Consider the following 24,937-nt stretch of genomic DNA (forward strand, 5'->3'; position numbering starts at 1 on the left):
CAAGATTGCTGTCACCTTCTCCAGATGAGAGAGTGACTCCAATGCCTCTGTTCCTGGAACCTGGAATTGCTTATAGTCAGCAGGGGGGAGATGCCACAGAATTACAGGGCAGCTGCAGATTCCTCTTGAGGAGGTTCAGGATCAGCAGCACATGCTACTGGATGTTTTTCAGTACTCCGGTTCCATCAAAAAGTGTTCCCTGATAACAAAATCATCTGAAGCCAGATAGAGTATACTATAGCTACCTGCACCCTTTCCCCCAGAGGGCAGAGAAACAGTATGTTTTCCAGTCTGGGTCATCGCAGTGAGATCTAGGAAATAATACACCCTGATTTATCCCAGCTGGTAAGGTGGGAAGGAAGGTCTTTTCTTCTTCTAGTCCACAGTTCAGGAGAACTAATGACAGAGTACAACTTTGAACTATTCAAAATTCATAGCATTTGACGTAGTCCCTCACGACGACAATTTCTGGGCTCTCATGGTGGAAAGCAAAATGGTTGTCGTGACCAGTGTTCTTGCTATTCTTTCCCACCCATACACAGAATACATTTTTGTCTGCCCGTGTAGCTTGTGCAAATGTACATCAACAGCAGAAGCCAAAAACCTAGCTGTGGGGACTCTGCTGATCAGCTGGGGAGCATCTAAAGCTCTCATCTGAGGAGTGACCACTGGCCAGGACTATTCTACTCTGAGTAGTAGATGTTGTTGGTACATCTTCTAGGATGATGGCTACAACCATCATAATGCACAGGAAGTCATGGCTGCATACTTTGGGGTTTCCCCAGGAAGATCAGAACACCAGAGAGGACTAATCCTTCCAAGAAGACTATCCAAATCATAAAATGCATGAGTCCTTAAACACTTGAAGAACTCCAAGACTACGCTCCATCCCCTGGCATGTGGAGAGAGAGGGAGGAAGTTGTGTGTGTGTATTTTATGTGCACTTGCCTCAAATAGAAAACTTCACTGTTAATCTCAGAGGTCTAGGCTGATGGTTCAGCAGTTTGTCCACCAAAGACCTTGTGAGCTACCTCTTAAGAAGCAAGAGGGTTCAAAAGGCCTACTTCTCCACACCTTCCTCAGTAACTTTTTTCATTCCAATCTCAGCCTTCAGATAAATGTTCTGTGTAACAGGAACTTGAGAGCTGCAAACCACTATGGCTGTATCTACATAGCCACTGGATACTTGTGGCTGGCTTGTGTCAGCTGACTCAGGCTCACCAGGATTGGGCTGTAGGGGGGATAAACTGCGGAGTAGTCTTCAAGTCTGGAGGTCTGCATGGCAATGAAACAGCTCAACATTGAGTCCTGCAAGCTTGAGGCCACTATCACAGGCCTTCTGTGGTTTTTTGTTTTTTGTTTTTTGTTTTTTTTTTTTTTTAATTGCGCTGTAGATGTATCTGAAGTCCAATGCCTCCCAATTCCATTAGACCATTCGTGGGTCATCTAGCACTATTTTTCAACAGCTGGAGGACAAAAACAATAGACATGGGTGCAGAATGTCATCCATTGTCTGTTCCACAGAGTTTGCATCGTTCCTGCTTCCCATTTTCAAACAAGAAGTCAAATCTCTACTCCATGAGGAGCAATAGAGCAGGTTCCTGTGCAGTACTAGGGGGATGGTTTTTACTTCACATACTTCTTTGTAGCTAAAAAGAAGGTCTGTTGGACGACCCATTCTTGACCCCTGACCTGTTTTATTTGCAAACTCAAGTTTCAGATGGCCGTGTTGGTATCTATAATTCCATCCCTAAAAAGGGTATGTAGTTTACAGATCTCAGTATGAAAGACACCTGCTTTCACCTGAGCATCTGCCTCGATCGCAGATGTTGACTCAGATTCATGGGCTGTCACCAGTTTCAAAACAGAGTATTCCTTTTTGACATTGCTGCTACCACCTCCAGGTCTTTAACAAGGTGTTCTCTGTACTAACAGCCTATGTCAGATGAGATGGTTTCACAGTCTTCCACTACATCATCCATGGGTCAACTCTGACAATGCTTCAACTTCTCTCCTCTTTGGGGTTCAGTAAAAATGCCAAAAAATCCATCCGGGGCATTGTTAAATTCAGTCATGGCAAGGGCTTCCCTGTGGAGGAGCAGCTTTCAAGCTATGAACAATATCATAGATCAAGTTATAAGCATCCTCCAAGTGCCTGTCAAGACCTCTGTTTCTCTCTGACCATATGGTCTCATGCACCTTTATCAGTCATTTGCAAGGCTTCATCTTCAGTTGCCTGTAAGCATGATTACAAACCATGAACTCCCCATATTTACAGTCTGAGCATCATAGGGACTGTGGTATTATTCCTGTAATGATGGAAGAATCCTTGCTAGATTTGCATGGACAATCCCTTCCTTTTCTCTACAATAGGCATAGTGATTATTATTTACACTCCCTGTTGGGTGTGGGAGCCCACGTGGACAACCCTACAGTACAAGGCACCTAGATATACCAAGAATGCACGTAAACTTTCTGGAGCTAGGAGTGGATAGAAGTGCTTATTAAACCTCTCATTCATTCAGTTGTCACTATGCCCACGTAATGTCAGACTGCATCACAACTGTCTTTTGCATCAATAGACAGGAGGAGCAAAATTCATGCCCCTGTGTGCAGAAGCGGTCCGTTTCTGGAACTGGTACATAAACCATCTGATTACTCTGTTGGCAGTCTACCTCCCATGACACCAGAATACGCTAACCGATTCAGCAGACTCTTTGCCGTCAGTGTGGATCAGGCTGTCGAGGGATTTATATACCCACCTAAAGAGCTATCCAGGGACAATAAAAAGGGCTGAACAGATCAACACTCTGCAGAGCCAGCAAAGGCCCAGGGGAAGACAAGTAGCAGCTTAGGGAGTTGAGTATACCCAAACTGATCCTGCTTATCTAGCTTGAGGGCCCTGAGTTGGAATCCCATCAAGTGGGCAGTCAAGGGTTCCCCTGTCAACCACTTTATGGATCAGAATGGGTTTTCCATATCCTAAGAACAGCCATTCTGGGTCAGATCAAAGGTCCGTGTAGCCCATTATCTTGTCTTCTAGCAATTTATTCAAGAGGGAATAAATAGAACAGGTAATCATCAAGGCTGTGTCTACACCTGTCAGATCTTCGGAAGAACACTGGCATCTTCTGGATCCCAAACTCCGGTTCTGTAAGAGGAACAGCACCTTCTTCCAGAAGAAAGCATATGTGGACGCTCGTGGACCACTTCTTCCAGAAGAAGTGGTCCGCCATGGTGGCTCCCCGACGGAGTTGGGAGACATCTAGCAAACCCCCGGGGGCTCTACGGTGCCTGCATCCATCCAGCAGCAGTTAAAGGTGCGAGGACTCAAACACCGGAGCAGGAAGCACAGGCTGTGAGGCTGGCAGCACGTGCTGAACCACAGCACCCAGGCCACAGCGACCCCAGACCCAACGGCCAGCAGCCAGCTCCTCCCCGTGCCCTGCAGGGCAGCCCTGGGGAGTCGGAGGATGGCAGCCCACAGGGGGAGTGGCCCATGAGGAAGAGGGCCCCTGCCCAGACTGAGCCAGAGCTGCAGGACCTCCTCCTACCCTGGTGAGAGGAAGTCGTCCTCAGGGACACATCGGGGCACCGGTGGAAAGCCGCCACCTGCACCCAACTGGCCACAGCCCTGGCTGCCCATTGCCCTGTTGCCCAGACCACAGACCAGGTCAAGTGCAAGATAAAGGAACTGTGGCAGGGATATACATGGGCCAGGGACAGTCGCTGTCACTCAGTGGCTGGTCCAGCCAGGTGCCCATATTATAGGGAGTGGTGGGACATCCTGGAAGGCGACAGCACCTCGCCACCGCATCACATCATGGACACGGCAGCCATAAACCGTCCCCGCCTTCCGCACCGGAGGGGGAGGACGGCGAGGAGGGTGAGACCACCGGCCAGACCCAGGAATCCTCAGCTGACTCCTCCCTAAGGGGTCCCTGGTGATAGCCCTGGCCTCAGATCTGAGCAGCCGGACCACGTCCAGCTGGGCATTCCTGGACCTATATGAGGTTTTGTCAGGTATGCGTGTGGCACGGGACATCCCCCGGTGGGGGTGCACACAGGCCCCCCACCATGCCCCCCAGTGCCCCACACCAGAGTGTGCCGCAGGGTCACAGGGCACCTCACAGCTCCCCCACCCCAGAGCCCCTGCACACGGTGGCCCATGCAGGGGGAAAACCCAGGGTACGCAGCCACGCTCAGCGTACCCCAGGCACTGGGTCCCCCGTGCCTGACCACTTCCCCCTCACGCAGTGCCCTGTTCCTGGACAGGGCTCTTCATAGGTGGCAGCATCCCTAAGGCGAGGGTCTTCCCAAGCCACCATGCTGGGCCCATGGCCTGCAATGTACAGGCTACCTGAGTCTTGCCCGGGGGGGTGCCAGGGGACCACCACACAGGGCTTGACAAGGGCCCTAATGCCCCCTTTCCCCCTCTCTTGTCTTACAGTGGCCCCATCCCAGGGATGGGAGAGGAGCCTGGGCCCAGCTGGCAGTGCCCCGGCTGGAGCACGACCCACACACGTGGCCGCAACCCAGCAGGTGCAGAGGGCCTGCCACTGCAGCTGTGAGGATGAAGCAGCGGCATATGCAGCCGCCCTCTGCCACCAAAACGACGTGGTGGGGAGGTGGCTGGCCCTGGAGGCGGAGGACCTCCAGTGGCACCAGGAAACCGGGGGGGGGAGGTGATGGGGATGCTCTGGTAGGTGTGCAGGGCCCTCGTGGCACTCCCCACTGCTCCCCCTGCCTTCCTTCCCTTCTCCCTGCTCCCCGCCATCCCTGCTTCAGAGGCCCTAGCTGCTCTCCTTCCCCAGGGTCTTCCTGCGGTGGCCCTTCAGGGCCTGGGGGCCTGGCTCCCGGCCACGGTGGGCCCCCTGTCCTGGGTACCATTCCCCCCCCGCCCCGCCACAGGGGACGTGCCACTGGATGCCCATCACCTCCTCCCCATGCTCCCTGCCCCATCGGGGACCACACACCCAGGGTGGGAGGGGCAGCCGTGGGGGCTGGGGTTCACGACCCTCCACCCCATCCCTTGGACGGGGCCTCCCCCTCCACACCTGGTTAGTATGCCCCCGCACTGCCCAGACACCCCTTGTAAATAGTTGATACCTGTTTGCTTTAAGGAAAACAGCTTTACTATCACTGTTGTATGTAACATTCTTACCCATTGATATCGTTGACAGTTTAATACAGTTGGTTTGGCAACCCCGTGTCCCTGTTCAATCGAGAGGTGTGAGGGGTGGAGGGGGACCTGTGGTGGGGACCTGGCTCAGAGGTACCTACAGGTGAAGACCTCCTGGATGCAGACCGCCTCCCGGTGGAGCTGCTGGTTGGGGGCGACAGGTGGCCACTCGTACTCCAGCAGCGGCAGGGCCAGCCCGCACTGATGTTGTGTCCCTTCACACTCCTCGATGAGGTTGTGGAGAGTGCACAGGAGGCCACGAGCTGTGGGACACTCTCCACCCCGACATCGAGGCACATGAGGAGACATCTGAACAGCACCTTAGGCGCCCAAAGGCACATCCCACCATCTTCCGGGCATGTCCCAGCTGGGTGTTTGAGGAGCTCCTGTGATGAGGTCAGGTGCCTTGTGTAGGGGCGTTGCAGTCATGGCTGCAAGGGGGCATGCTAGGTTGACTACCAGGCATAGCAGAATGGCAGTGTTGCCAATTACGAGGTCCTTTTGGTTGAGGTATGTGCCCTGCCTCCATCCGGTGGCAGAGGGAGGAGTTCCAAAGTATGTGGGCGCCTTGTGCCCACCCAGGCCAGGTGACGTAGACGTCCATGAACTGGCCCTGGGCATCCACCACCATCTGGGGCATGATTGAGTGGTACCCCTTGAAGTTGATGTATTGGCTGGTGTGCTGGGCCGGGGCCCTGCTGGGATATGGGTGCCATCCAATGCCCCAAAGCACTGGGGGAAGTCGAGCTCCGTGAAGCCCGCCATGGCCATGTTGAGGTCACCAAGGTGGATGAGCTGCTGCGCAAGCACGATGTTGATGGCCCTCATGACCTGTAAGGGACAGAAAGTGTGCATGCTCATGAGTGTGCCCAGGGGTGCCCCGGGCTGGTCCCCAGCCCCTCTCCCCCTCTATTCCTCCCTCCCCATGGCCTCCCCCGGCAGGGTGTCCCCCTGGGAGCGGGCTTGTGTATGGGTGGAGTATTGGAGTCCCCAGTGGTGGGCCCCGACTCCTGTGTCCAGGCCCATCCCTGGGGTCTCCGTTGCCCAACACCCTCCCCCCTGCTTCCCGAGATGTGCTGGGCCCTAGCGTGTGGCTTACCTCCTGTACAATGGCCCTGATGGTGGACTTGCCCACCTTGAATTGCTGCCCCATGGAGCGGTTGCTCTCCGGGGGTGGCCAGCTTCCAGATGGTGATGGATGGGCGCTTCTCCACCAGGAGGGCTGGCCGCATGCTCATGTCCTGGCAGCAAAGCAGTGGGGCCAGCCAGGCACAGATCTCACAGAATGTGCCCTTCACCATGTGCAGGTTCCACTGCCACCATTCATCGTCCCACTGTGCCATAACCACTCGGTGCCACCAGTCGCTGCCGGCGGCGTGGGTCAGCACGTGGCCGATGGGTTGTTGGGGGCCTGGCTGGGGCAGGGGTGGGTCAGGCCCCCGGTGCTCATCCTGCGTTCATGCAGCAGGCTGAGGAGGTTGGCCAGGAGGCTCCCCAGCACGCTTGTCAGGGTGAGCCTGTGCTGCTGCAGCACCTCAGGGTCCCGTGCCTGGCACGTGGGCTGTAGCAAGAGCAGCGGGATGGCGAGCTGTGCTGGGAGCAGCACAACAGGCCTTAGCAGCTAGTGCAGGGGAGGGCTGTGGGGGCCTTTAACAGGCTGCGTGGCTGGTGCTCCAGAAATGCAACCCTATCTGAAGCGTTTCCTACCCTGCTCTTCTGAAAGAGCATCTGCGCATGGGTGGGCGTGATCTTCCGGAAGACTGGGCAGTGCTTTTGGATGCTGCTTTGTGTGTGGACACTCTCTTTTGGAAGATCTGATGCGTGTAGGCACAGCCCAAGCGATCCATTCCCAGCATCTGGCAAACAGAGGCTGGAGGCACCATCCCTGTCCATCCTAGCTAATAGCCATGGACATGCCCCTCAATTTCTCTGGTTCTTTTTTGAACACTGTTACAGTGTTGGCCTTGACAACATCCTCTGGCAAAGACTTCCTCAGTTTGTCTGTGGACTGTGTAATTAATACTTCCGTTTTGTTTGTTTTTGTTTCCTGCTGCCTATTAATTTCGTTTGGCGACCCATAGTTCCAGTATTATAAGTACATAATACCTCATTTACTTTCTTCATACCAGTCATGATTTTATAGACGTCTATCATATTTCCCCTTAGTTACGTCTTTTCCAGACTGAAAGGTGTTGTTAATCTCTCCTCATACAAAAGCTGTTCTGTATTCCTAATAAGTTTTGTTGCCCTTCTCTGAGTCTCTCCCAGTTTCAGTGTATCTTTTCATATATGTAGCGACCAGATCTGACATCGTATACAAGATGTACCTTGGGTTTATAGATAGAGGCAATATGATATTTTCTGTCTTATCTATCACTTTCTAATGATTCTCATGTTGTTTGATTTTTTTTTGACTGCCATTGTACATTGAATAGGTGGTTTCAGAGAATTATCCCCAGTGACCCCAAGATCTTTTGTAAATGGCAACAGCTAATTTATACCCCATTATTTCATATGTATAGGTAAGATTCTGGTTTCCGGTGTGCATTATTCTGTATTTATTACCATTGAATTTCATTTCACATTTATGCCCATTTGCCATTTTTCTGAGTTCCTTTTTGCCGCTCTTTCAGTCTGCTTTGGCTTTAACCGTTTTGAATAGAAATAGACTGACAGCCCGGCCGAGCAGAGTGAGCCAGTGGCCATGCCCCACTTGGCCGGAAGGGAAACCACTGCACTGACTTATGGACTGTCTCCCTGACACCCCAAGTTGGGTTGTAACCAGGCTTGAAGTCCTGAGGGAAAGCCTCCTACCTCCAGGGTGGGCAGTCATTTTTGGTGGGGAAGCAACTTCACCAATTTGGAAAGCCGTCACGGGCTGCACTTGTCCATGATCTTAGGAGGTTTGGGGTCTGGGAAGGAGGTTGGATGTAGAAGGGAACTGGGGGAATGGGATTGGAGTGAAGATGGGGGTGTGGAGTCTGGAAGGACGCTTAGGTGTAGGAGGGATTTGTGTGGCAGGGGATTGGGATGCAAGGGGTGGTATAGGGTCTGCAAGGGGTTATGTTTGCAGGAGAGGATTCAGACCTGGAGGAGAGGTGTAGGAGAGGGTGTGGTCTAGGGCAGTGGTTCAGGAGAGGGAGCAGAGGGTTGTGGAGGGAAGCGAGGCAAGTGCAGGCTCTGGTCCAGAGGTGCTGCCACTGTGATGGCCAGCTGCAAAGACCATGTGCTCTCTGCACATCAGGGACACTGCTGCAAGCATAGCCCAGGCAGCCCCCATTGGCCGGTTTTTGGCCAATGGGAGTTGCAAGATTGTGCTGGAAGCAAGGGTAGTGCATGAAGTGCATCCCTCAGGTGCATGTGTCATGCAGACAGCCTATGGCCCTGACAGCTGGCCGCTTTGGGGACAGGGGTGGTAGGGAGCCTGCACAAGGCTCTTGCTGGGCTGTGGTCCGGATCTGGCGGTTTGGCAAGCCAGATCCTGCCTGCAGGCTGTATTTTGCCCAGCCCTACTCTGTCCCCTACCCTAGTGACTGAGGCTGGCTCGGCCATGCTGAGCAGACACCAGCTTTGGGGTGGAGGAGGGAAGTATGGTTGTGCGTGGGACTATTGCCTTGACAATGCAAATGTTGTGGGGGACTGATCTGTTTCTGACCCCGCGTGTCATGCCTCGTAAACTGTACATGTGTACGGGGTGGAAGTGTAAATGGGACTGGGAGGGTCTTATACAGCACATAAGAGTTCATAGACTTGCTTGACCTGGGTCCGTTCTTAAGTAAAATTTCTTGTTATATCCTTGATCACGTAGAAGCAAGTACAGGTTGGACCTTCCTGGTTCAGCACCCTCAGGACCTGATCCTGAACAAGGGAATTTTCCAGACCAGAGGAGGTCCTCTGCCTCCAACCCTCTCGCCTGCCAGCCACCATGCCTCCAGTTTGGCCCCCTTACTGCTGGTCTGGCTGGGCTACCACCTGCCCTGGCCCAGTGGCAGAGCTACTGCCTACCACGGCCACTTGGCTGGGCTACTGCCTGCCCTATCCCTATCCCTATCCCGGCTTCTGGACTGCCACCAACACCAGCCCTGAAGATACAGGCTGGGCCAGGCTCCCGGTGATCTGGGCTGCTGGTTCCCCTGCCACCGGGCTCCTGCCTGCAGAGTTCCAAGCCCCCAGCCCAGGGCTTTATAGTCTTTTGGTCCTGGGGGACCACAGGTGTTGCCAGACCAGAGAGTCCCAGTTTTGGCAGGTGCAACCTGAACTTCAAAGATCTTTTGTACTGAAGACTAACAATTTCTGTAGCTTGAAATAGATGCTGTCTTCTGTTACAGGAATATTGTTAATAAGATGTAGAAGATGAAACAAAAAGTTTGTTTTGATCCGGGGTGAAACATGTTGGAGAAGAGACAGTTCATATTAATGTTTTTGCTTTCATCTACTTCAGCAGTTCCAGTAGTAATTCCAGCATCAGGAAAGAGGAAGCTAATGCTCCTTCGGATTCCTTCATCCCTTGTTTTCCTCGGGCGCCAAGTACTTCAGATTCTGTACGAGTGAAATGTAGAGAAATGCTGGCTGCTGCTCTCAGAACTGGAGGTGAGCTTTGTAGAACTTACTCACAGCATTGGATTTTATTCCGTTTCCCATATATCCTAGCGTTGGTTGCTGGACCAGTCTGAATCCTGTACAACTGTCAGGCATAGGTTCATCCAGACTAGCATAACCCAGTAACCCTGGCAACCTAGAAGCATGCTGAGATGCATTTTGTTCTGTAGCTCACTTGATAGCTGCTTTCCAGCAGCAGACCACCCTCTTAATGACACATACTTGGCCATTACATCTTTGTATCATCAACTTAATCTGTTTCCAGTAGTTGTCTCTTTTTGTCTAGTTTCAGGGCTGTTAGCTTCTGAGTTTTTTGAGAATTGTAAAATGTGGCAGTGGGAGAGACCTATGAAATGATCTATTCCATCTTGCTTTCAGTTTCAGGAGGTTTTTCACACCTTTGTGTTTTATACTGGGAAAATAAGGTTTTCACTACTTCCATTAGGAGATTTTATAATTCAGTAGACTTCTGTGTCAAGGCTTCTGTATTCCTGCTGCTCCTACATCTGTCCTTTACTTCACTCCATTGCTCCTTTTTTTGTTTTTATTGTCAACATAAGAAGTAACTTAAAATCTTTAGGAACATTATTTTGTACATCTTCGTGAGATCCTCACACAAAATCTTCTATTACTGCTCATGTTTATGCCCTTTAAATAACAGTTCAGTTTCATGCTCCCATCCTTCTGAAGCTATCCTTTAGCTAGCTGTAACTCTGGATTTGAAATTTATAATTCAGAAGTTATTCCAGAAGTGTACCTAAGCCCTTATTAGTGATAATCAAATCCATTCATTATTAACATCCTGTTTTGGTTCAAACTGGCTTGTGCAGTGAAAAGTAAAGGACGATAAAAAATTTATACTATGAAATGAGATATTTGAGCATGACACAGTTTTTGTGAAGTTTGTTATGAAAGTACTGAAAAGTATTAATGAGCAAAAATAACCAGTAGGATAATATTGAGAGTCTGGGCAAAAAGATCAGTGTGTTCAAAGCAATGTATGTGTAGGCAGCTTGGATCCTGCCTGCAACTTTCTCTAAATGGGAGCCTTTTCCTTGAGTCCCAGAACAGTGTTATATGTACACCCAAGTCCTGCCCTGAGGTAAACATAATCTCTTCCAAAGTAAGGCTGACTTTCTAAATACAGTCATCCATTTCGTATACAGACTCACTTGCAGAAATCATCCAGAAACAGTTAGACAAGGACTAATAGTTTTCAGCTATGTTTTTGTTGTCCTTTCACACAGCAAAATGGGAGAAATATTCCTTTTAGTAGGAATAAGTGATTTTTAAGATGCACAAGTTGACAATGGCATTTGGTAGTTGTGGTTCCTAATTTTTTTTTTAATCAATGAATGAATTTGATCTGATTTGTAGTTGGTTTTCTTTGATCTTATTAAACTACAAATGAAGGTCTAAGGAAGTATGGTGGAAGATGTTGATAATGGGTTCATACCGTGTAGCCTGCTCCCTTTCAAACTGGGAATTTAATATTAAATTAGAAAGTAAATGTTTCATTTACTTTCTCTCTCCAGAATTTCTACTCGGAGATGGGTATTGCAGGCCAAACTTTTTATGCTGTCTTTGGAATTTAAGTATTTTACCTATTCTATTTACTACTTTAACATTTTGTCTGCTTTCCTTATATTTTTAATGTCCAGTAAGATCCCTTGTGTAACTTAGATGAAAGCAGAATCCATAATTAGCACTAATGGAATGTACCCAGGCCCTCTTGAGAGTGAATTTTATCACTGACATCCATGGTAGATAGTTCAGTCTTTTTTTTTTTTTTTTTTTTTTTCCAGAACGGATTGGCAGTTGTCAAACTGAGTAGATTTTTCAAAACTTAAGTGATTACAGAAAAGCTCTTTGTACTGTACTTACGTCTACAGCTTTGCTCCTTATTAAATAAGATTTTAGGCCATTGATTTCTATCAATCTTGTTTTCTTTAAATTTGCGTGCTTTGCAAAATAGTGAACTTAACAGCGTTTAGTTGCCATAAAAGTACATAGTGCATATTTTCTTAAAATGCACACTGTGGTTGTGGCACAACTTACCCATTGGGAACCCTGGAAAGAGTAAATCTGATGTCCACTTAATGTTAATAGTCACATTTCTCTTTTCTTCAGATGATTACATTGCTATTGGTGCTGATGAGGAAGAGCTGGGATCTCAAATTGAAGAAGATATCCTTTGTGTGGTATATTTATGTGCTCTAGAATTAGTATTTTGCTGATGGATTTATATCACTATTTAAATAAAAAATCTTTGGGATCACAGGAAATTTGGTCGGACCCACGATAAGTGGTCATCTGACGAAAATTATACCTGATTATGGGTATTTCCAGACAAAAAAGTTCTGGATTAGAGAGGTGCAACCTGAATGGGTGTTTTGATGCTACCGTGTCAGTGTACTATTACCTTAAAATGTAAGTTTCTTCTATAAAGAATTTGAGTAGTCTTATTGAAAACTTTGGAAGCTTCATTTTTCATAAGAAAATTTGATTGGGATATTACTGATCGGATATCAGCACTGCATTATTTTGGATCAGGTCCTCAGAAGAGTGAATTTAAGATGCCTACCGTACACTTGTGGGAGGCTGCCACAAATCAACAACAGACCTCAAGAGATCTGAAGTTTCGCACTGTAGCCCGCCAAATGGTCAACAAAGCTGTTTTAGTGTCTTGATCCAGCTGCCATGTGTTGAGCAGAAGAAATTGAGAAAATTATGTAACACAAGAATTGGTAGCTGTTGCTAAGGAAAGAAAATTATCAACAATGTAAGAGTAAGCTTAGCAGAGTTTGATATTTTTCATAATTTCAGTAGATAGCATCAGTGTTTGTTTTTAAGATTTTTTGTTCTTATCGGTTTAAATTTTCACAGTTGTGAGATGCAGGGAGCGATGAGACAATGCATGAATGACAGACACTAAGATTCAAAAGTTAGTTTTATAACCGTTAGAACACAATTGTGGACATCATATTACAAGCAAAGTAAATAAACTTCAGTAAAGCTACAGCTTGAACCTCTTTTGTCCGGCACCTTTGGGACCTGACCAGTGCTAGATGAGAGAATTTGCCGGACTATGGGAGGTCAGTACTGTCTAGCACATTACCAACACTTCCACTGCTTACTGGGTTCTTAGAAGACAATTAGGGGTAAATTACAGCTAAGTAACAGCACAGAATACTGAAAGCAGGACTGGTGGCTGTAAAACTCCATGGGACCACAGGAAACTTGGCCACGCCCATGATAAGTGGTCATCCAGCTACCTGAAATCATGCCAGATTATGGAGTTTGACAACGAGAGAGTTCAGGATTAGGGAGGTTCAACCTATAATACGTTCTCAGGCAGCATTTTTATCACTGTGGTGTTCTGTAAATTTCTGTTACTCATGGAAAAATATTTGTGTGTGTGTGTGTTTATGGTCAAGTCAGTGTTTAGCGACGTTTACTGATGAAATGTAATACTGCCAAGCCTGTGTAAGCCTAGGCAAATGTTTCCAGAGCAATGAAGTATTGTATTCTGTTCTACACATTACTTGATGATGATGTGTTCCTTAAGTCCTAAGTACCTATATATCAAGAATTGAAAAATACTGACATGAAATACAAAAATAGAGTACGAAGTAGGATAGCAAATCTCAAGGACACGAAGAACCCTAATCTAAGAAAAAATGTATTATGTGGGAACATACCTCCAGACAGGTTTGCCAAAATGACAGCAGAGGTAAGTAAATATTAGGTCTTGTAACTTAATATTTGTTGGTTGATTGTTCGTGTAGTTGCTTTGCTTTTGTTGGGATTTCTTATGCTTCTGTAGCTACACATTCTCATAAACATAGGCACTTAGGTCTCAGTTGTGGTTTGGCCAGTCTGCAGTATAATGGCTTGCAGACTCCTAGCTAGTGGGGTAGTTCTAAGAGACGTGGTGCTTGCCTAAGGGAAGAGGCCGGCAGAATGTATGAGGGTGCTTCAGGGAGAATACTTAGAAATAAAATGTATGGCATTTAAAAATAATACAGCCTGTGACAGTTCTAGCCTTCAAGTTAGGGGAGGTGCAGCGGGGTTCTGCCTGGGACCCCATGCTGCTAATGTGTGCCCATTTTTGGGTGCTCTATATCAGCAGTAGCATTATACAAAAGTACTTTTGCATTAGGCAAGAACTAGCATTAACATTTTGACTACTTCTAAGCTAGGTATGTCACACTGATTTTTCCAAATCAGTCTCCTTTCTCTGTGACAGAGAGCCCCTTTGGAGCTATTTTTAGCATGATGTAAATTTCTGTTAAACTTACCACACATTTTTAAATTATTATAAAATAAACATGCACTAGAGGATTTTTTAAACAAAAAATAACAGGGAAGGGGTGCGTTAGGTAAATAAAGTGTGATGTTAATATTAAGTGAAGCAAACATATAACAATGAATGTTGAAAATAAGGATTAAGCACTGGTGCGTGGTTTTTAAATGCCTTTGAAGGAAGCTTGACTAGATATGCTTTGTGTTTTACTACAAAGAAGCAGCAAAGTGCAGACAATTAAAATGTTACTTGCATAATATTTAAGGGAAATTATAAAATTTGCTGAATTCATACAACACTAAACATCTTATTAGAAAATGGAATTGGGATGGCTTACCAATGCAAGACAGGAAGCTAAAGCTTGGTAAAAAGTGGAATTTACTGAAGAATGCTAAAAGGAAGGACAGAACCTCTCTTGCTAACTTCCCAATTTAACTTTTGCTACATAAAGGCTTAAAAAGAGAAATGGCATCTGAAATTTGTCTGAAAAAGTACATAAAGCATGATATACCCTTGTCCAGTCTGATAACTGCTAAAGAGCAGTAGTTTAAATAATCCTACTTGGGACCCCTATTTTGTTTATGTAATTTCTGCAAAGGCAGCACTAATTAATTTTACGTAATAAAGTTAGAGGTTATAATAAAAACAAAAACTAAGTTTAAACTTGTTTCATAATTAAGGTTCAAGGAAATGATCATAGAAGTTGATGCAACAGTTTATTCTTATTTAAAATGTTAATTATATAGCTCAGGGTTTTAGAAAAAATGTTGGTGCTTGTATCTGGTTCGGCTTCTTGGAGGGGTTCTTCTGCCTCCGGGTGAGTGGGCGGCCACTCAGCCCCGCTACGGCAGGTACTAAAACAAAACCCCCAACTCAATAGTCCAATAAACCCAGCCTCGCTTCAGGCGGGCGATGGGTAAACACACCCAGGTCCAGGGTCCTGGTCCTGGTCCTAGTCCAAGGTCAGGGCAGTCAGCAAATAAATACAATCTGTTCAGGTGCCCAGCCGGAGCTCAGGGTGGGGCAGCAAAATCCCTCACAGTTTAGCAGTCTTGAGGGGCCCTGGCCTTGGTTCAGGCAGGGGCACCAAATACACTGTAAGGGCCCTGGCCATGGCTCAGGGCACAGCAGCAAACAACCCAGTTAGCAGTTTCAGTTCAGGGGCCCAGGCCTTGTTTCAGGTGGGACAGCGAACAGTTCTGAAAGGCCTAGGTCAGGCTGGGGCAGTAAACACTCACAGGTATAAGCAGGTAACCTGTAGCAAACAGTTTGTCTCCTTGTTCAGGAGGGGTTCAGGCAATTCGCCTGTGATGTCAAAGAGGGGGGAGAAGGTCACCCGATAGGTGGGTGGCAGGGGGGATGCAGGACTGCCCACTCCGCTGCATCCCAGCTCAGGACCCTTATAGATGTAGCACGGTTGGCTACTAGGTTAGCGACACTCTCTAGTCTGAAATGTGCTGACTTGAGGCCCTTAACAGTCCTCACTGCTCCCTGGGCCCCTTCCCTTCTCTCCCTCAGTGCGCGTTTGGGCATCAGGCCAGTCTGTTGGGTGTTCAAGGGGCCCAGGCCAATCCTTGGCGGCTTGCAGGTCCAGTGATCCCAGCCAGTCCTCAGGCATAGGCTGGTCCTTTGGCTCAGGCATGGCTGGCAGTCCAGGCTCATCCTCAGGACCTTGCAAGTCTGGTGATCCCAGCCAGTCTCTGGGTGCAGGAGTCCAGGTCAGTCCTCTGAGTCAGGCACAGCTGGCTACCCAACCTGGTTTTCCAGATCAAGCACTCCTGGTGGGCCCAACCAAGCCTCAGCCTCCCAGAGAGGAAGCACTGGGGCAGACCTCTGGTTCCTCTGGAGGCAGACTGAGCCCTCAGGTTGGGCTTTTATGGTCCTGGCCCTGTCTCTTAGCTCCTAGCAAAATGGCACCCAGAGGGGTTCCTGTGCCTCTGGGTCAGTGGGCAGCCACTCCCCTGCCCCCACTACAATGATCCAAATTGCGTTTAGGAGGTCAGTATGAAAATAATTGGAAGGGAGAATATGGAATTTGTGCCCAAGGAACATGATGTGAAATTTCCAGGGACAGAGAGTTTATGTAATTTCTACAAAGGCAGCACTAATTAATTTTATGTAATAAAGTTAGAGGTTACAATAAAAACAAAAACACAATTAATAACCTTAAACTTGTTTTGTAATTGTGTTGGCATTTTTAAATTCTGCTTGTGCTCAAACAGGCAAAAACAAATGGGAACTGGATCACTAGTTAAGCCATTCAAGTCAGAAGTGATGGTGAGTTTTGTTCTTCAAGAGAAAAATGGTTTGAACACAGGCTGCAGCAACACTAGAAGTATCTGTCTGCAGAAGTTACTGTCGGAAAAGATGTTCTGACAATTTCTGTCAACAGATCACATCTACAAATAAAAGTGGATTGATATTTTGACCCACTCTGTTAACAAAAGTGCCCCTGGAACAGCTACAGGGCTTTTTTTATCCACAGTTTCTGTTGGCAAAATACTCCACAAGTTTTGTCGACAAAACCTTCCACTGTAGACATAGCCAAAGACAGGTAGACTGAGGGTGGCATTATTTTTAAAAAGAAAAATCAGGTGTAATTTTGATTCTTCATCGAGTGTCTCCGTGGGTGCTCCACAATAGGTGTCGGGCTCGCCCGGCACCGCAGATCGGAATTCTTCCAGCAGTTTCTCCTGGATCGCGCTGGCGCGCGCCGCTCCCTTGAACATCCCTGGCCACATGCGTGATCCAGTCCCTGCCAGTTCCTTCTCAACCGGCTGCAGACTGAATCCTCTCAGGCTACGGCCAGAGTCAGATTAGACAGTGTTTCTACGTGTAAATTGTTTTCTTTTTTTTCCAAAAAAAAAAAGGGGGAGAGGAGCAGAGAAGAAGAGTGGACGTGAAGGCCAGTAAGCTGCCCGCTGCCCTGCAGGCCAGGGTCCGCGATTCGGGTAAACAGGCACGGATAAGGTGCTAAATACCCTATTAACAGTAAAAGACTCACTGAGATGGCTTCTTCAGGCTTGAAAAAGTGTGAGTCCTGCCGTGAAACTATGCCGGCCTCCGATGGACATAGTGAATGTGTCCAGTGCCTGGGGGAATCACACGTTACTCAGAAGTGTTCCCACTGTACTAAGCTCACAGCCAGGGCAAGGAAAGACAGAGAAATGTGTCTTAAAATGCTCTTGTTTGATGAGGCCCTCCAGCCAGACGTGCCGGGGAGGCAATCAGAAGGGCCCTCGGGGTTCCACAAAAGGAAGGCAGCTTCTCTGACCCCCTCGGTGCAAAAACGGAGGAAGCTCTCCCCAGCTCGATCCCTGCCGGCGGGTTCAGCGAGCGGGACGGGCGGAGCACACAGCCCCCAGCCACATACTTAGGCAAGCGGCACCGCGACAGCGCACGTAGCAGAGGCTGAGCCTCCGATTACAAAACAGCCAGCACGCGCAGCACCTAGAGCGGTGGCCAGGCCAGCACAGGAACTGGTGGCACTGCCACAGGCGGCACCGACCCCCGCGGCACCAACGGTGCAAGGCCAGCAGGCACGGAGCCCGCAGGCACCGGAGGACGTTATCCGCACGGCACCGCAGCTGAGCGGGCAGAGCGTGGCGCCGACAGCGGGGCCGAGATCCCCGGCGTGGAAGGGGGCGGTGTCAGCCCTGCAGGGGAGGGGAAAGGCAAGAGCAAAAACCTGGCATGGCAGCCCTTCTCCAGACAGGGCTGCGCTGCTGCTAACAACAAGCTCTCCCCCTGTGCTACACACGCCACACAGAAGGCCTGGGTCTCCACCGGCCTATCCAGAACCACCTCCTCCGTTCCTCTAACCAATGTCACCATGGCTGGGGCCACCTTCGCTTTTTCTGGGATTGGATCCGCTGGAGTACTATCACAAACCAGTGTCACCGCTATCTGTGTCATTGCGGAGGTCTCGCTCTCCCGGACATCGGGGGTACACACCCCGAGAGTGGTCCAGGTCTCCGTCCCCGTGCCCATGCTGCCATGGTCGTTCCTATCATGCTGGACACAGACACCCCAGGCCTACGCCCAGGGACAGGTACCCCCCGGCCAGCCAATACCCCTGTGGACACTCCCGGGCAGGGATGGAAACTCAGTTCTCTCAAGGGGAGTTAATTTTAGAACCCCGAGACTTTCCTTCGCAATCCTCCAGCGAGCAGGTATACCATCAGCCGCAGGAACCTGAGAGTTCGAGGGAGGTTTACCCTAGTGGTTCCTCCTCATCCTCCCCAGATGAGGCCATGGCCCCCGGGGATGTCGCTCCCCCGGATGACCTTAAACAGTTTCAGGAGCTGTTTAAAAGGGTGGCTTTCACGCAAGGCATTCAAACGGCAGAAGTGCAGGAGAAACATCACAAACTCCTGAAAAATTTGAGACCCCCAGCTTCATCCAAAATTGCTATTCCACTGGACGAAGCCATTATAGAGTCAGCCACTATCATATGGAAGACTCCGGTCTCTGTTCCGCCTATGAACAAAAGAGCGGATAAGAAGTACTTCGTCCCGGCAAAGGGCATGGAGTTCCTCTTCAGTCACCCACAACCGAACTCACTGGTGGTCGAATCATCCCAGCAGAGGTCAAAGACTTCTCAGTACAAATCGGGGGGATTGGACAAAGATGCCAAGAAGCTAGAGCTGTTTGGCAGGAAGGTATATTCCTCTTCCACCCTGCTATTGAGAGTGGCAAATTATGCGGCACACCTAGCGAACCATAACTTCGATAATTACTCCAGGCTTACTTCTCTCATGGATTCACTTCCGGAAGATGAGAAGCCGATGTTAAAGGCAATTGTGCAAGAGGGCTACGCAGCTTCGAGGACGGGAGTCCAGATCGCCCTGGATGTGGCAGACACGGCGGCACGCTTAACGGCTACAGCAGTGGTCATGCGTAGAGAATCCTGGCTCCAGACATCGGGCATCCCGAGGGATCTACAGGTGAAGATCGTGGATCTTCCCTTTGACACGCAAAAGTTGTTTGCAGACTCAACCGACTCGGTCCTCCACTCCAGTAAGGACTTGAGAGCTACACTTAGAACCCTGGGTATTTTATACCCCTCCGTATAGGAAGAAAAAATATTACCCTCAGCAAAGACGCTACCCGTACCAACCACAGCGTGCGCAGTATCAACGGGGCTACGACCAAGGGCGACATCAACAGCAGCAACAGTACAGAACTCCCAGGCGACATTCCCAACAAAGCCATACACCCTCAGGACAGGCCCAAAGGCAACAAGTTTGATGGGCATGTCGAGGGCTGCACTATCACTACCATCGCGCAATGCCACTCTCATCTCATGTTCCATCATCGCCTCAGACCGTTTCACTCCCAATGGCAAAAGATCACCGCAGACAAATGGGTGCTGGAGATCATAGCCATGGGTTACGCGATCCTCTTCCAGTCGCTCCCACCGACGAAGCCTCCCTCCAGGCCCCACTCCGGGATGCTGCCCATGAGGCGAGGCTCAAACAGGAGGTGGACCACCTTATGTTCATGGGGCGGTGGAAAGAGTGCCGGAACAATTCCAGGGGAAAGGGTTTTATTCACGCTACTTCCTCACAGAGAAGAAAACAGGAGGCTGGAGGCCCCTCTTAGATCTTCGGGGCCTCAACCACTACTTGTGCAAGCAGCGGTTTTGGATGATTACAGTCGCCTCCATACTCACGGCACTGGACAATGGAGATTGGTTTGCAGCCCTCGACTTACAAGATGCTTACTTTCATATAACGATCCACCCGGCACACAGGCGCTTCCTCCGCTTCATGGTCGGCAAGGAACACTTCCAGTACAGGGTTCTTCTGTTCGGCCTCTCCTCGGCCCCCAGAGTCTTTACCAAAACCTTGGCAGTGGTGTCAGCCTACCTGCACAGACGGGGTATTCATATTTCCATACCTGGATGACTGCCTACTGAAGGGAGCCTCGAAGACAGAGGTCCTACGCATGATACGCGTCACAGCGGACACGTTTTCTTCGCTGGGCCTAGTCATCAACCTTGCAAAATCAAAGACTGACCCCACACAGGACATAGAGTTCATAGGGGCACGCATAAACTCTATCACAGCAAGGGTGTACCTACCCGATGCCTGCTTTTGTGCCATCAGTTCACTGGTGCAAGTCATTACATACAGCCCCACAGTGCCGGTCTTAACGTGCTTACAGCTGCTGGGCCATATGGCGGCAGCAACATTTGTGGTACAGAATGCCAGATTGCACATGCGAAGCCTGCAGCATTGGCTGGCGAGCGTCTACAAACCGGCATCCCACACTGTTCACAGGGTAGTGTCGCCCACAACAGAGGTGTGCAGATCCCTGGCGTGGTGGGTAAACCCCAAGAACTTGCAAGCAGGGGTGCCCTTTCACCAACCACAAATTTCTATTTTTCTTACTATCGACGCCTCTCACATAGGATGGGGAGTGCACATCGGTGACAAGGTGACGCAAGGGCTATGGTCCCCTGCGGAACAGTCACTGCACATAAACATACTGGAGCTCAGAGCAGTGTTCAACGCCTGCAAGCATTTCTGAGACCACATATGTGGCAAAGTAGTCAGGATCAATACAGACAATACCTCCACTATGTTTTACATAAATCGGCAAGGAGGAGCCTGATCCCGTGCCCTATGTGCAGAAGCAGTCCGACTGTGGAACTGGTGCATCGCCAACAACATCATGTTGAAAGCCTCGTACTTGCCAGGCGCTCACAACGTGAAAGCAGATCAGCTGAGCAGGCGCTTCACACTCTCACATGAATGGCAGATCCGCGTCAATCTGCTACGACCGATCTTTCATACATGGGGGTTTCCCCAGATCGATCTGTTTGCCACACAGTACAACAAGAAGTGTCCCCAGTACTGCTCCAGGGCAGGAGTGGGGCGGGGGTCCCTGAGGGACGCATTCATGATTCCATGGAAGAGCCCCCTACTTTACGCGTTCCCCCCCACAGCACTTATCCACAGGGTTTTGCAGGAAGCCAGAAGGGAGAGAGCTCGCATGATACTAGTGGTCCCAACGTGGGATCGGCAGCAATGGTTTCCCTTGCTTCTGCGCATGTCGGACCGCCCACCGCTCCCCCTACCGGTGGCGCCGGACCTACTCACGCAGGCCCAGGGGTCCATAGTGCACCCGAACCCTCAGAGTCTGTGCCTACAAGCATGGCTAATCCATGGCTCAGCTCCTTAGAAAGTACATGCACGGAGGGAGTACAACAAGTCCTGGAAAGTAGCCGAAGGACCTCCACCAGGAAGACTTATAAGCAGAAATGGACTCGATTCACAGCCTGGTGTTCCGCCAAGCAGTTAGCTCCCCTTGACGTTCCTATACCAGTAATACTTGAATACTTATTGGACCTCAAGAGGGGCGGACTTTCCTTATCCTTGCTAAAAGTCCACCTCGCCGCTATATCAGCCTTTCGGCAGACAGAGGAGGGGCCCACGGTATTTGCCCATCCTATTGTTACCAGGTTCTTGAAGGGGTTGGTAAACCTGTACCCCCCTCGGAAACCTCTTCCGCCATCGTGGAACCTGGACCTGGTGCTCAGCACGCTCACGGGTCCACCTTTTGAACCATTAGCCACGGTTCCCCTACGTCTCCTTACGATTAAAAACAACCTTCCTCCTTGCAATTACGTCAGCTCGCAGGGTCAGAGAGCTTGCAGCAGTTATGGCAACGCCGCCCTGCACAGCATTCTCAAAGGAGGCGGTAACCTTACAGCTGCACCCAGCCTTTGTTCCAAAAGTTTCTTCAGAATTCCATCTTAACGAACCAATAGTTTTTCCCTCGTTTTACCCGAAGCCTCACAGCTGCAGCAAGGAGGCACGGCTGCATCTCCTGGATGTGAGGAGGGCGTTGGCCTTCTACACAGACAGAACTAAGTCCTTCCGGAAAACGGACAGGCTTCTAGTCTCTCTCGCTCCCAGGTCAAAAGGAGAAGGTCTCTCTTCACAGAGAATCTCAAAGCACATTGTGTCCTGTATAAAAATGTGCTACGAGCTTCGAAAGACTCCTTTGCTGGCCCCGCCCAGGGCTCACTCCACCAGGGCAGTGGCGGCGTCAACAGCCTTCTTTAAGGGCATTGCGTTGAAGGACATCTGTAGAGCGGCAACCTGGTCATCCTATGACACCTTCGCCAAGCATTATGCCCTACATCGGGTTTTCCAAGAGGATACCTGCCTCTTGACAGCAGTCCTTTCGGGGGCAAGCTGCACATAAACTGATTACCCACCTCCTTTCTTGGGTTACTGCTGGGTAGTCACCTATTGTGGAGCACCCATGGGGACGCTCGATGAAGAAAGAGAAGTTACTCACTGTAGTAATGATGGTTCTTCGAGATGTGTCCCCGTGGGTGCTCCACCACCCGCCCATCCTCCCCGCTTCGGATCTCTGTCTAGTGTCTTTCAGGAGCATCCGAGGCGGTTGGTCAAGGAACTGGCGGGGACCGGATCGCGCACGTGGCCGGGGATGCGCAAGGGAGCGGCGCGCGCTGGCGTATGCATGATCCAGGAGAAACTGCTGGAAGAATTCCGATCTGCGGCGTCGGGCGAGCCTGGCACCTATTGTGGAGCACCCACGGGGACACATCTCGAAGAACCATCGTTACTACGGTGAGTAACTTCTCTTTCTCTGGGATTCTGTTGTTCTGATCATAGCATTTATATGAAAGTAACACTTCAGGATGAATCATTTGGATTTTAAATTCGTTTTGGACTAGAAAGATTTTGAGTTCAGTGACTAAAAATCTTTAAAGAGAGGTGATAGATATTAATCTGTGGTAGCATTAATTGAACTGCTAAAACCCATGCAGGTCCTGGGACAGTGAAATAATTAGGAATGCTCCTTCCTGCACAGAAAACATTAAGAAAGTATGGCCCACTCAACTGACCGAGTAAACTCAAGGGAAAACAATTAGTTAGTAGCTAGAGTTAAATATTTTTAAAGAAACTGATCATAAATTTCATAATTTTTTTAAAAACGTGTGGAATTTTCAGTTAATTGTCTTGTGCTGGGACTTACTATTTTACAAAATTCCTTCTATAAAGGGCAGTTTCTATAGAATAGGAACATACGTAACTAAAATTGATTCTGAAGCTATCAGTGTCAGGTGTCTGGTTTTGGACCAGAGTTCCTGGTCAAAAAGGGAGCCTGGTATCTCCAGTCAACACCGCTGACTTGACCATTAAAAATCCAGTTGGTGGGGCCAGAAGACTCCCTACCTGGCTCCATGTGGCTGCTGGAAGTGTCAACGTTCCTTGGCTCCTAGGACAAGAAGTGGGACAGAATCTGCATGCTACCCCGGCCCTGGCTGTGTTGCTCTCATTCCCTGGGAACTGTAGCCACTGTGAGCTGCCTGGTGGTGTCTGTGGGTGGAGGCAACACACAGAGCTGACTGCCTATGAGTCGCAGGGCATGTTGCCACTTGTAGGAAGCTACCTGAAATGGGAGCCACCTGGAGTCTTCACCCCCTCCCATGCTCCAAACCCCTTAGCTCCACCTCCAGCCTGGAGATACCTCCTGCAACCTAAACCCCTCATCCGTGTCCCTACCCCAGAGTCTGCACCTCCAGCTGGAGCCTGAACCTTTCTACATCCCAGCTTCCTATTCTAGGCTGTACCACTTCCCACACTGCAACTCTGTCCCAGCCATGTGAAAATGAGTGAGTGATGGTGTGGAGAACAAGTGACAGAAGGAGGGGGATAGAACCAATGGGGGCAGGCCCTCAGAAAGGCAGGGCAGGAGGCAGGGTATGGATGTTAGGTTTTGTGCAATTGAAGAGCTGACAGGTCTATATAGCCATGTCTACACGTGCACGCTACTTCGAAGTAGCAGCACTAACTTCGAAATAGCGCCCGTCACGGCTACACGTGTTGGGCGCTATTTCGATGTTAACATCGACGTTAGGCGGCGAGACGTCGAAGCCGCTAACCCCATGAGGGGATGGGAATAGCGCCCTACTTTGAAGTTGAACGTCGAAGTAGGGCACGTGTAGACGATCCGCGTCCCGCAGCATCGAAATAGCGGGGTCCGCCGTGGCGGCCATCAGCTGAGGGGTTGAGAGACGCGCTCTCTCCAGCCCCGGCGGGGCTCTACGGTCAGCGTGTGCAGCAGCCCTTAGCCCAGGGCTTCTCGCTGCTGCTGCTGCAGCTGGGGATCCATGCTGCATGCACAGGGTCTGCAACCAGTTGTTGGCTCTGTGGATCTTGTGTTGTTTAGTGCAACTGTGTCTGGGAGGGGCCCTTTAAGGGAGCGGCTTGCTGTTGAGTCTGCCCTGTGACCCTGTCTGCAGCTGTGCCTGGCACCCTTATTTTGATGTGTGCTACTTTGGTGTGTAGACGTTCCCTCGCAGCGCCTATTTCAATGTGGTGCTGCGCAACGTCGATGTTGAACGTTGACGTTGCCAGCCCTGGAGGACGTGTAGACGTTATTATTCGAAATAGCTTATTTTGATGTCTCCACATTGAAATAGGCTACTTAGAAGTAGGCTTCACGTGTAGACGTAGCTTATGAAACCTTATCGCGCGGTATCTAGCAAGAGCTGCCTCAATAGGCCTGCTTAGAAACTTACTGCTTAGAAACCTTGCCTGGTGTCTGGACCCCAAGAACCACTTTTTAAAAAATTAACAGAAGTTAGAAATGTAAACAACTAACATCCATAATTCTGCCATTTTGTGTAACAAGGCACCATAGAGGCCTGTCATTTGGTTTCTGAGTGTCATTTTTACATTAAAAATCTTCATGTTACTAGTGACTATATGTTGAATGATGGAGAAGCTTGGATAAAGAACTTGAATTTTTTTTTTTTTTAACATCACTTAAGTTCTTAAGAGGTGTGATGGCTAGTTATCAGT

At 49.4% G+C, this 24,937-nt stretch overlaps 1 protein-coding gene across 2 annotated transcripts in view; it reads left to right on the forward strand.

Annotated features, from left to right (window-relative positions):
* TCEA1 (transcription elongation factor A1) overlaps nt 1–24,937 on the forward strand; it is an 80,274-nt gene that overhangs the window by 40,887 nt on the left and 14,450 nt on the right. The window contains exons 5-7 of one of the 2 annotated variants that reach the window (XM_074987176.1): nt 9,624–9,772; nt 11,912–11,968; nt 13,360–13,514. In XM_074987176.1, coding sequence (XP_074843277.1) covers nt 9,624–9,772; nt 11,912–11,968; nt 13,360–13,514 — 361 coding nt within the window. The remainder of the gene's footprint in view (nt 1–9,623; nt 9,773–11,911; nt 11,969–13,359; nt 13,515–24,937) is intronic. The other variant, XM_074987177.1, reaches the window with a different exon arrangement.

This window comes from Carettochelys insculpta, chromosome 2 (assembly GCF_033958435.1).
Source record: "Carettochelys insculpta isolate YL-2023 chromosome 2, ASM3395843v1, whole genome shotgun sequence".
NCBI lineage: Eukaryota > Metazoa > Chordata > Testudines > Carettochelyidae > Carettochelys > Carettochelys insculpta.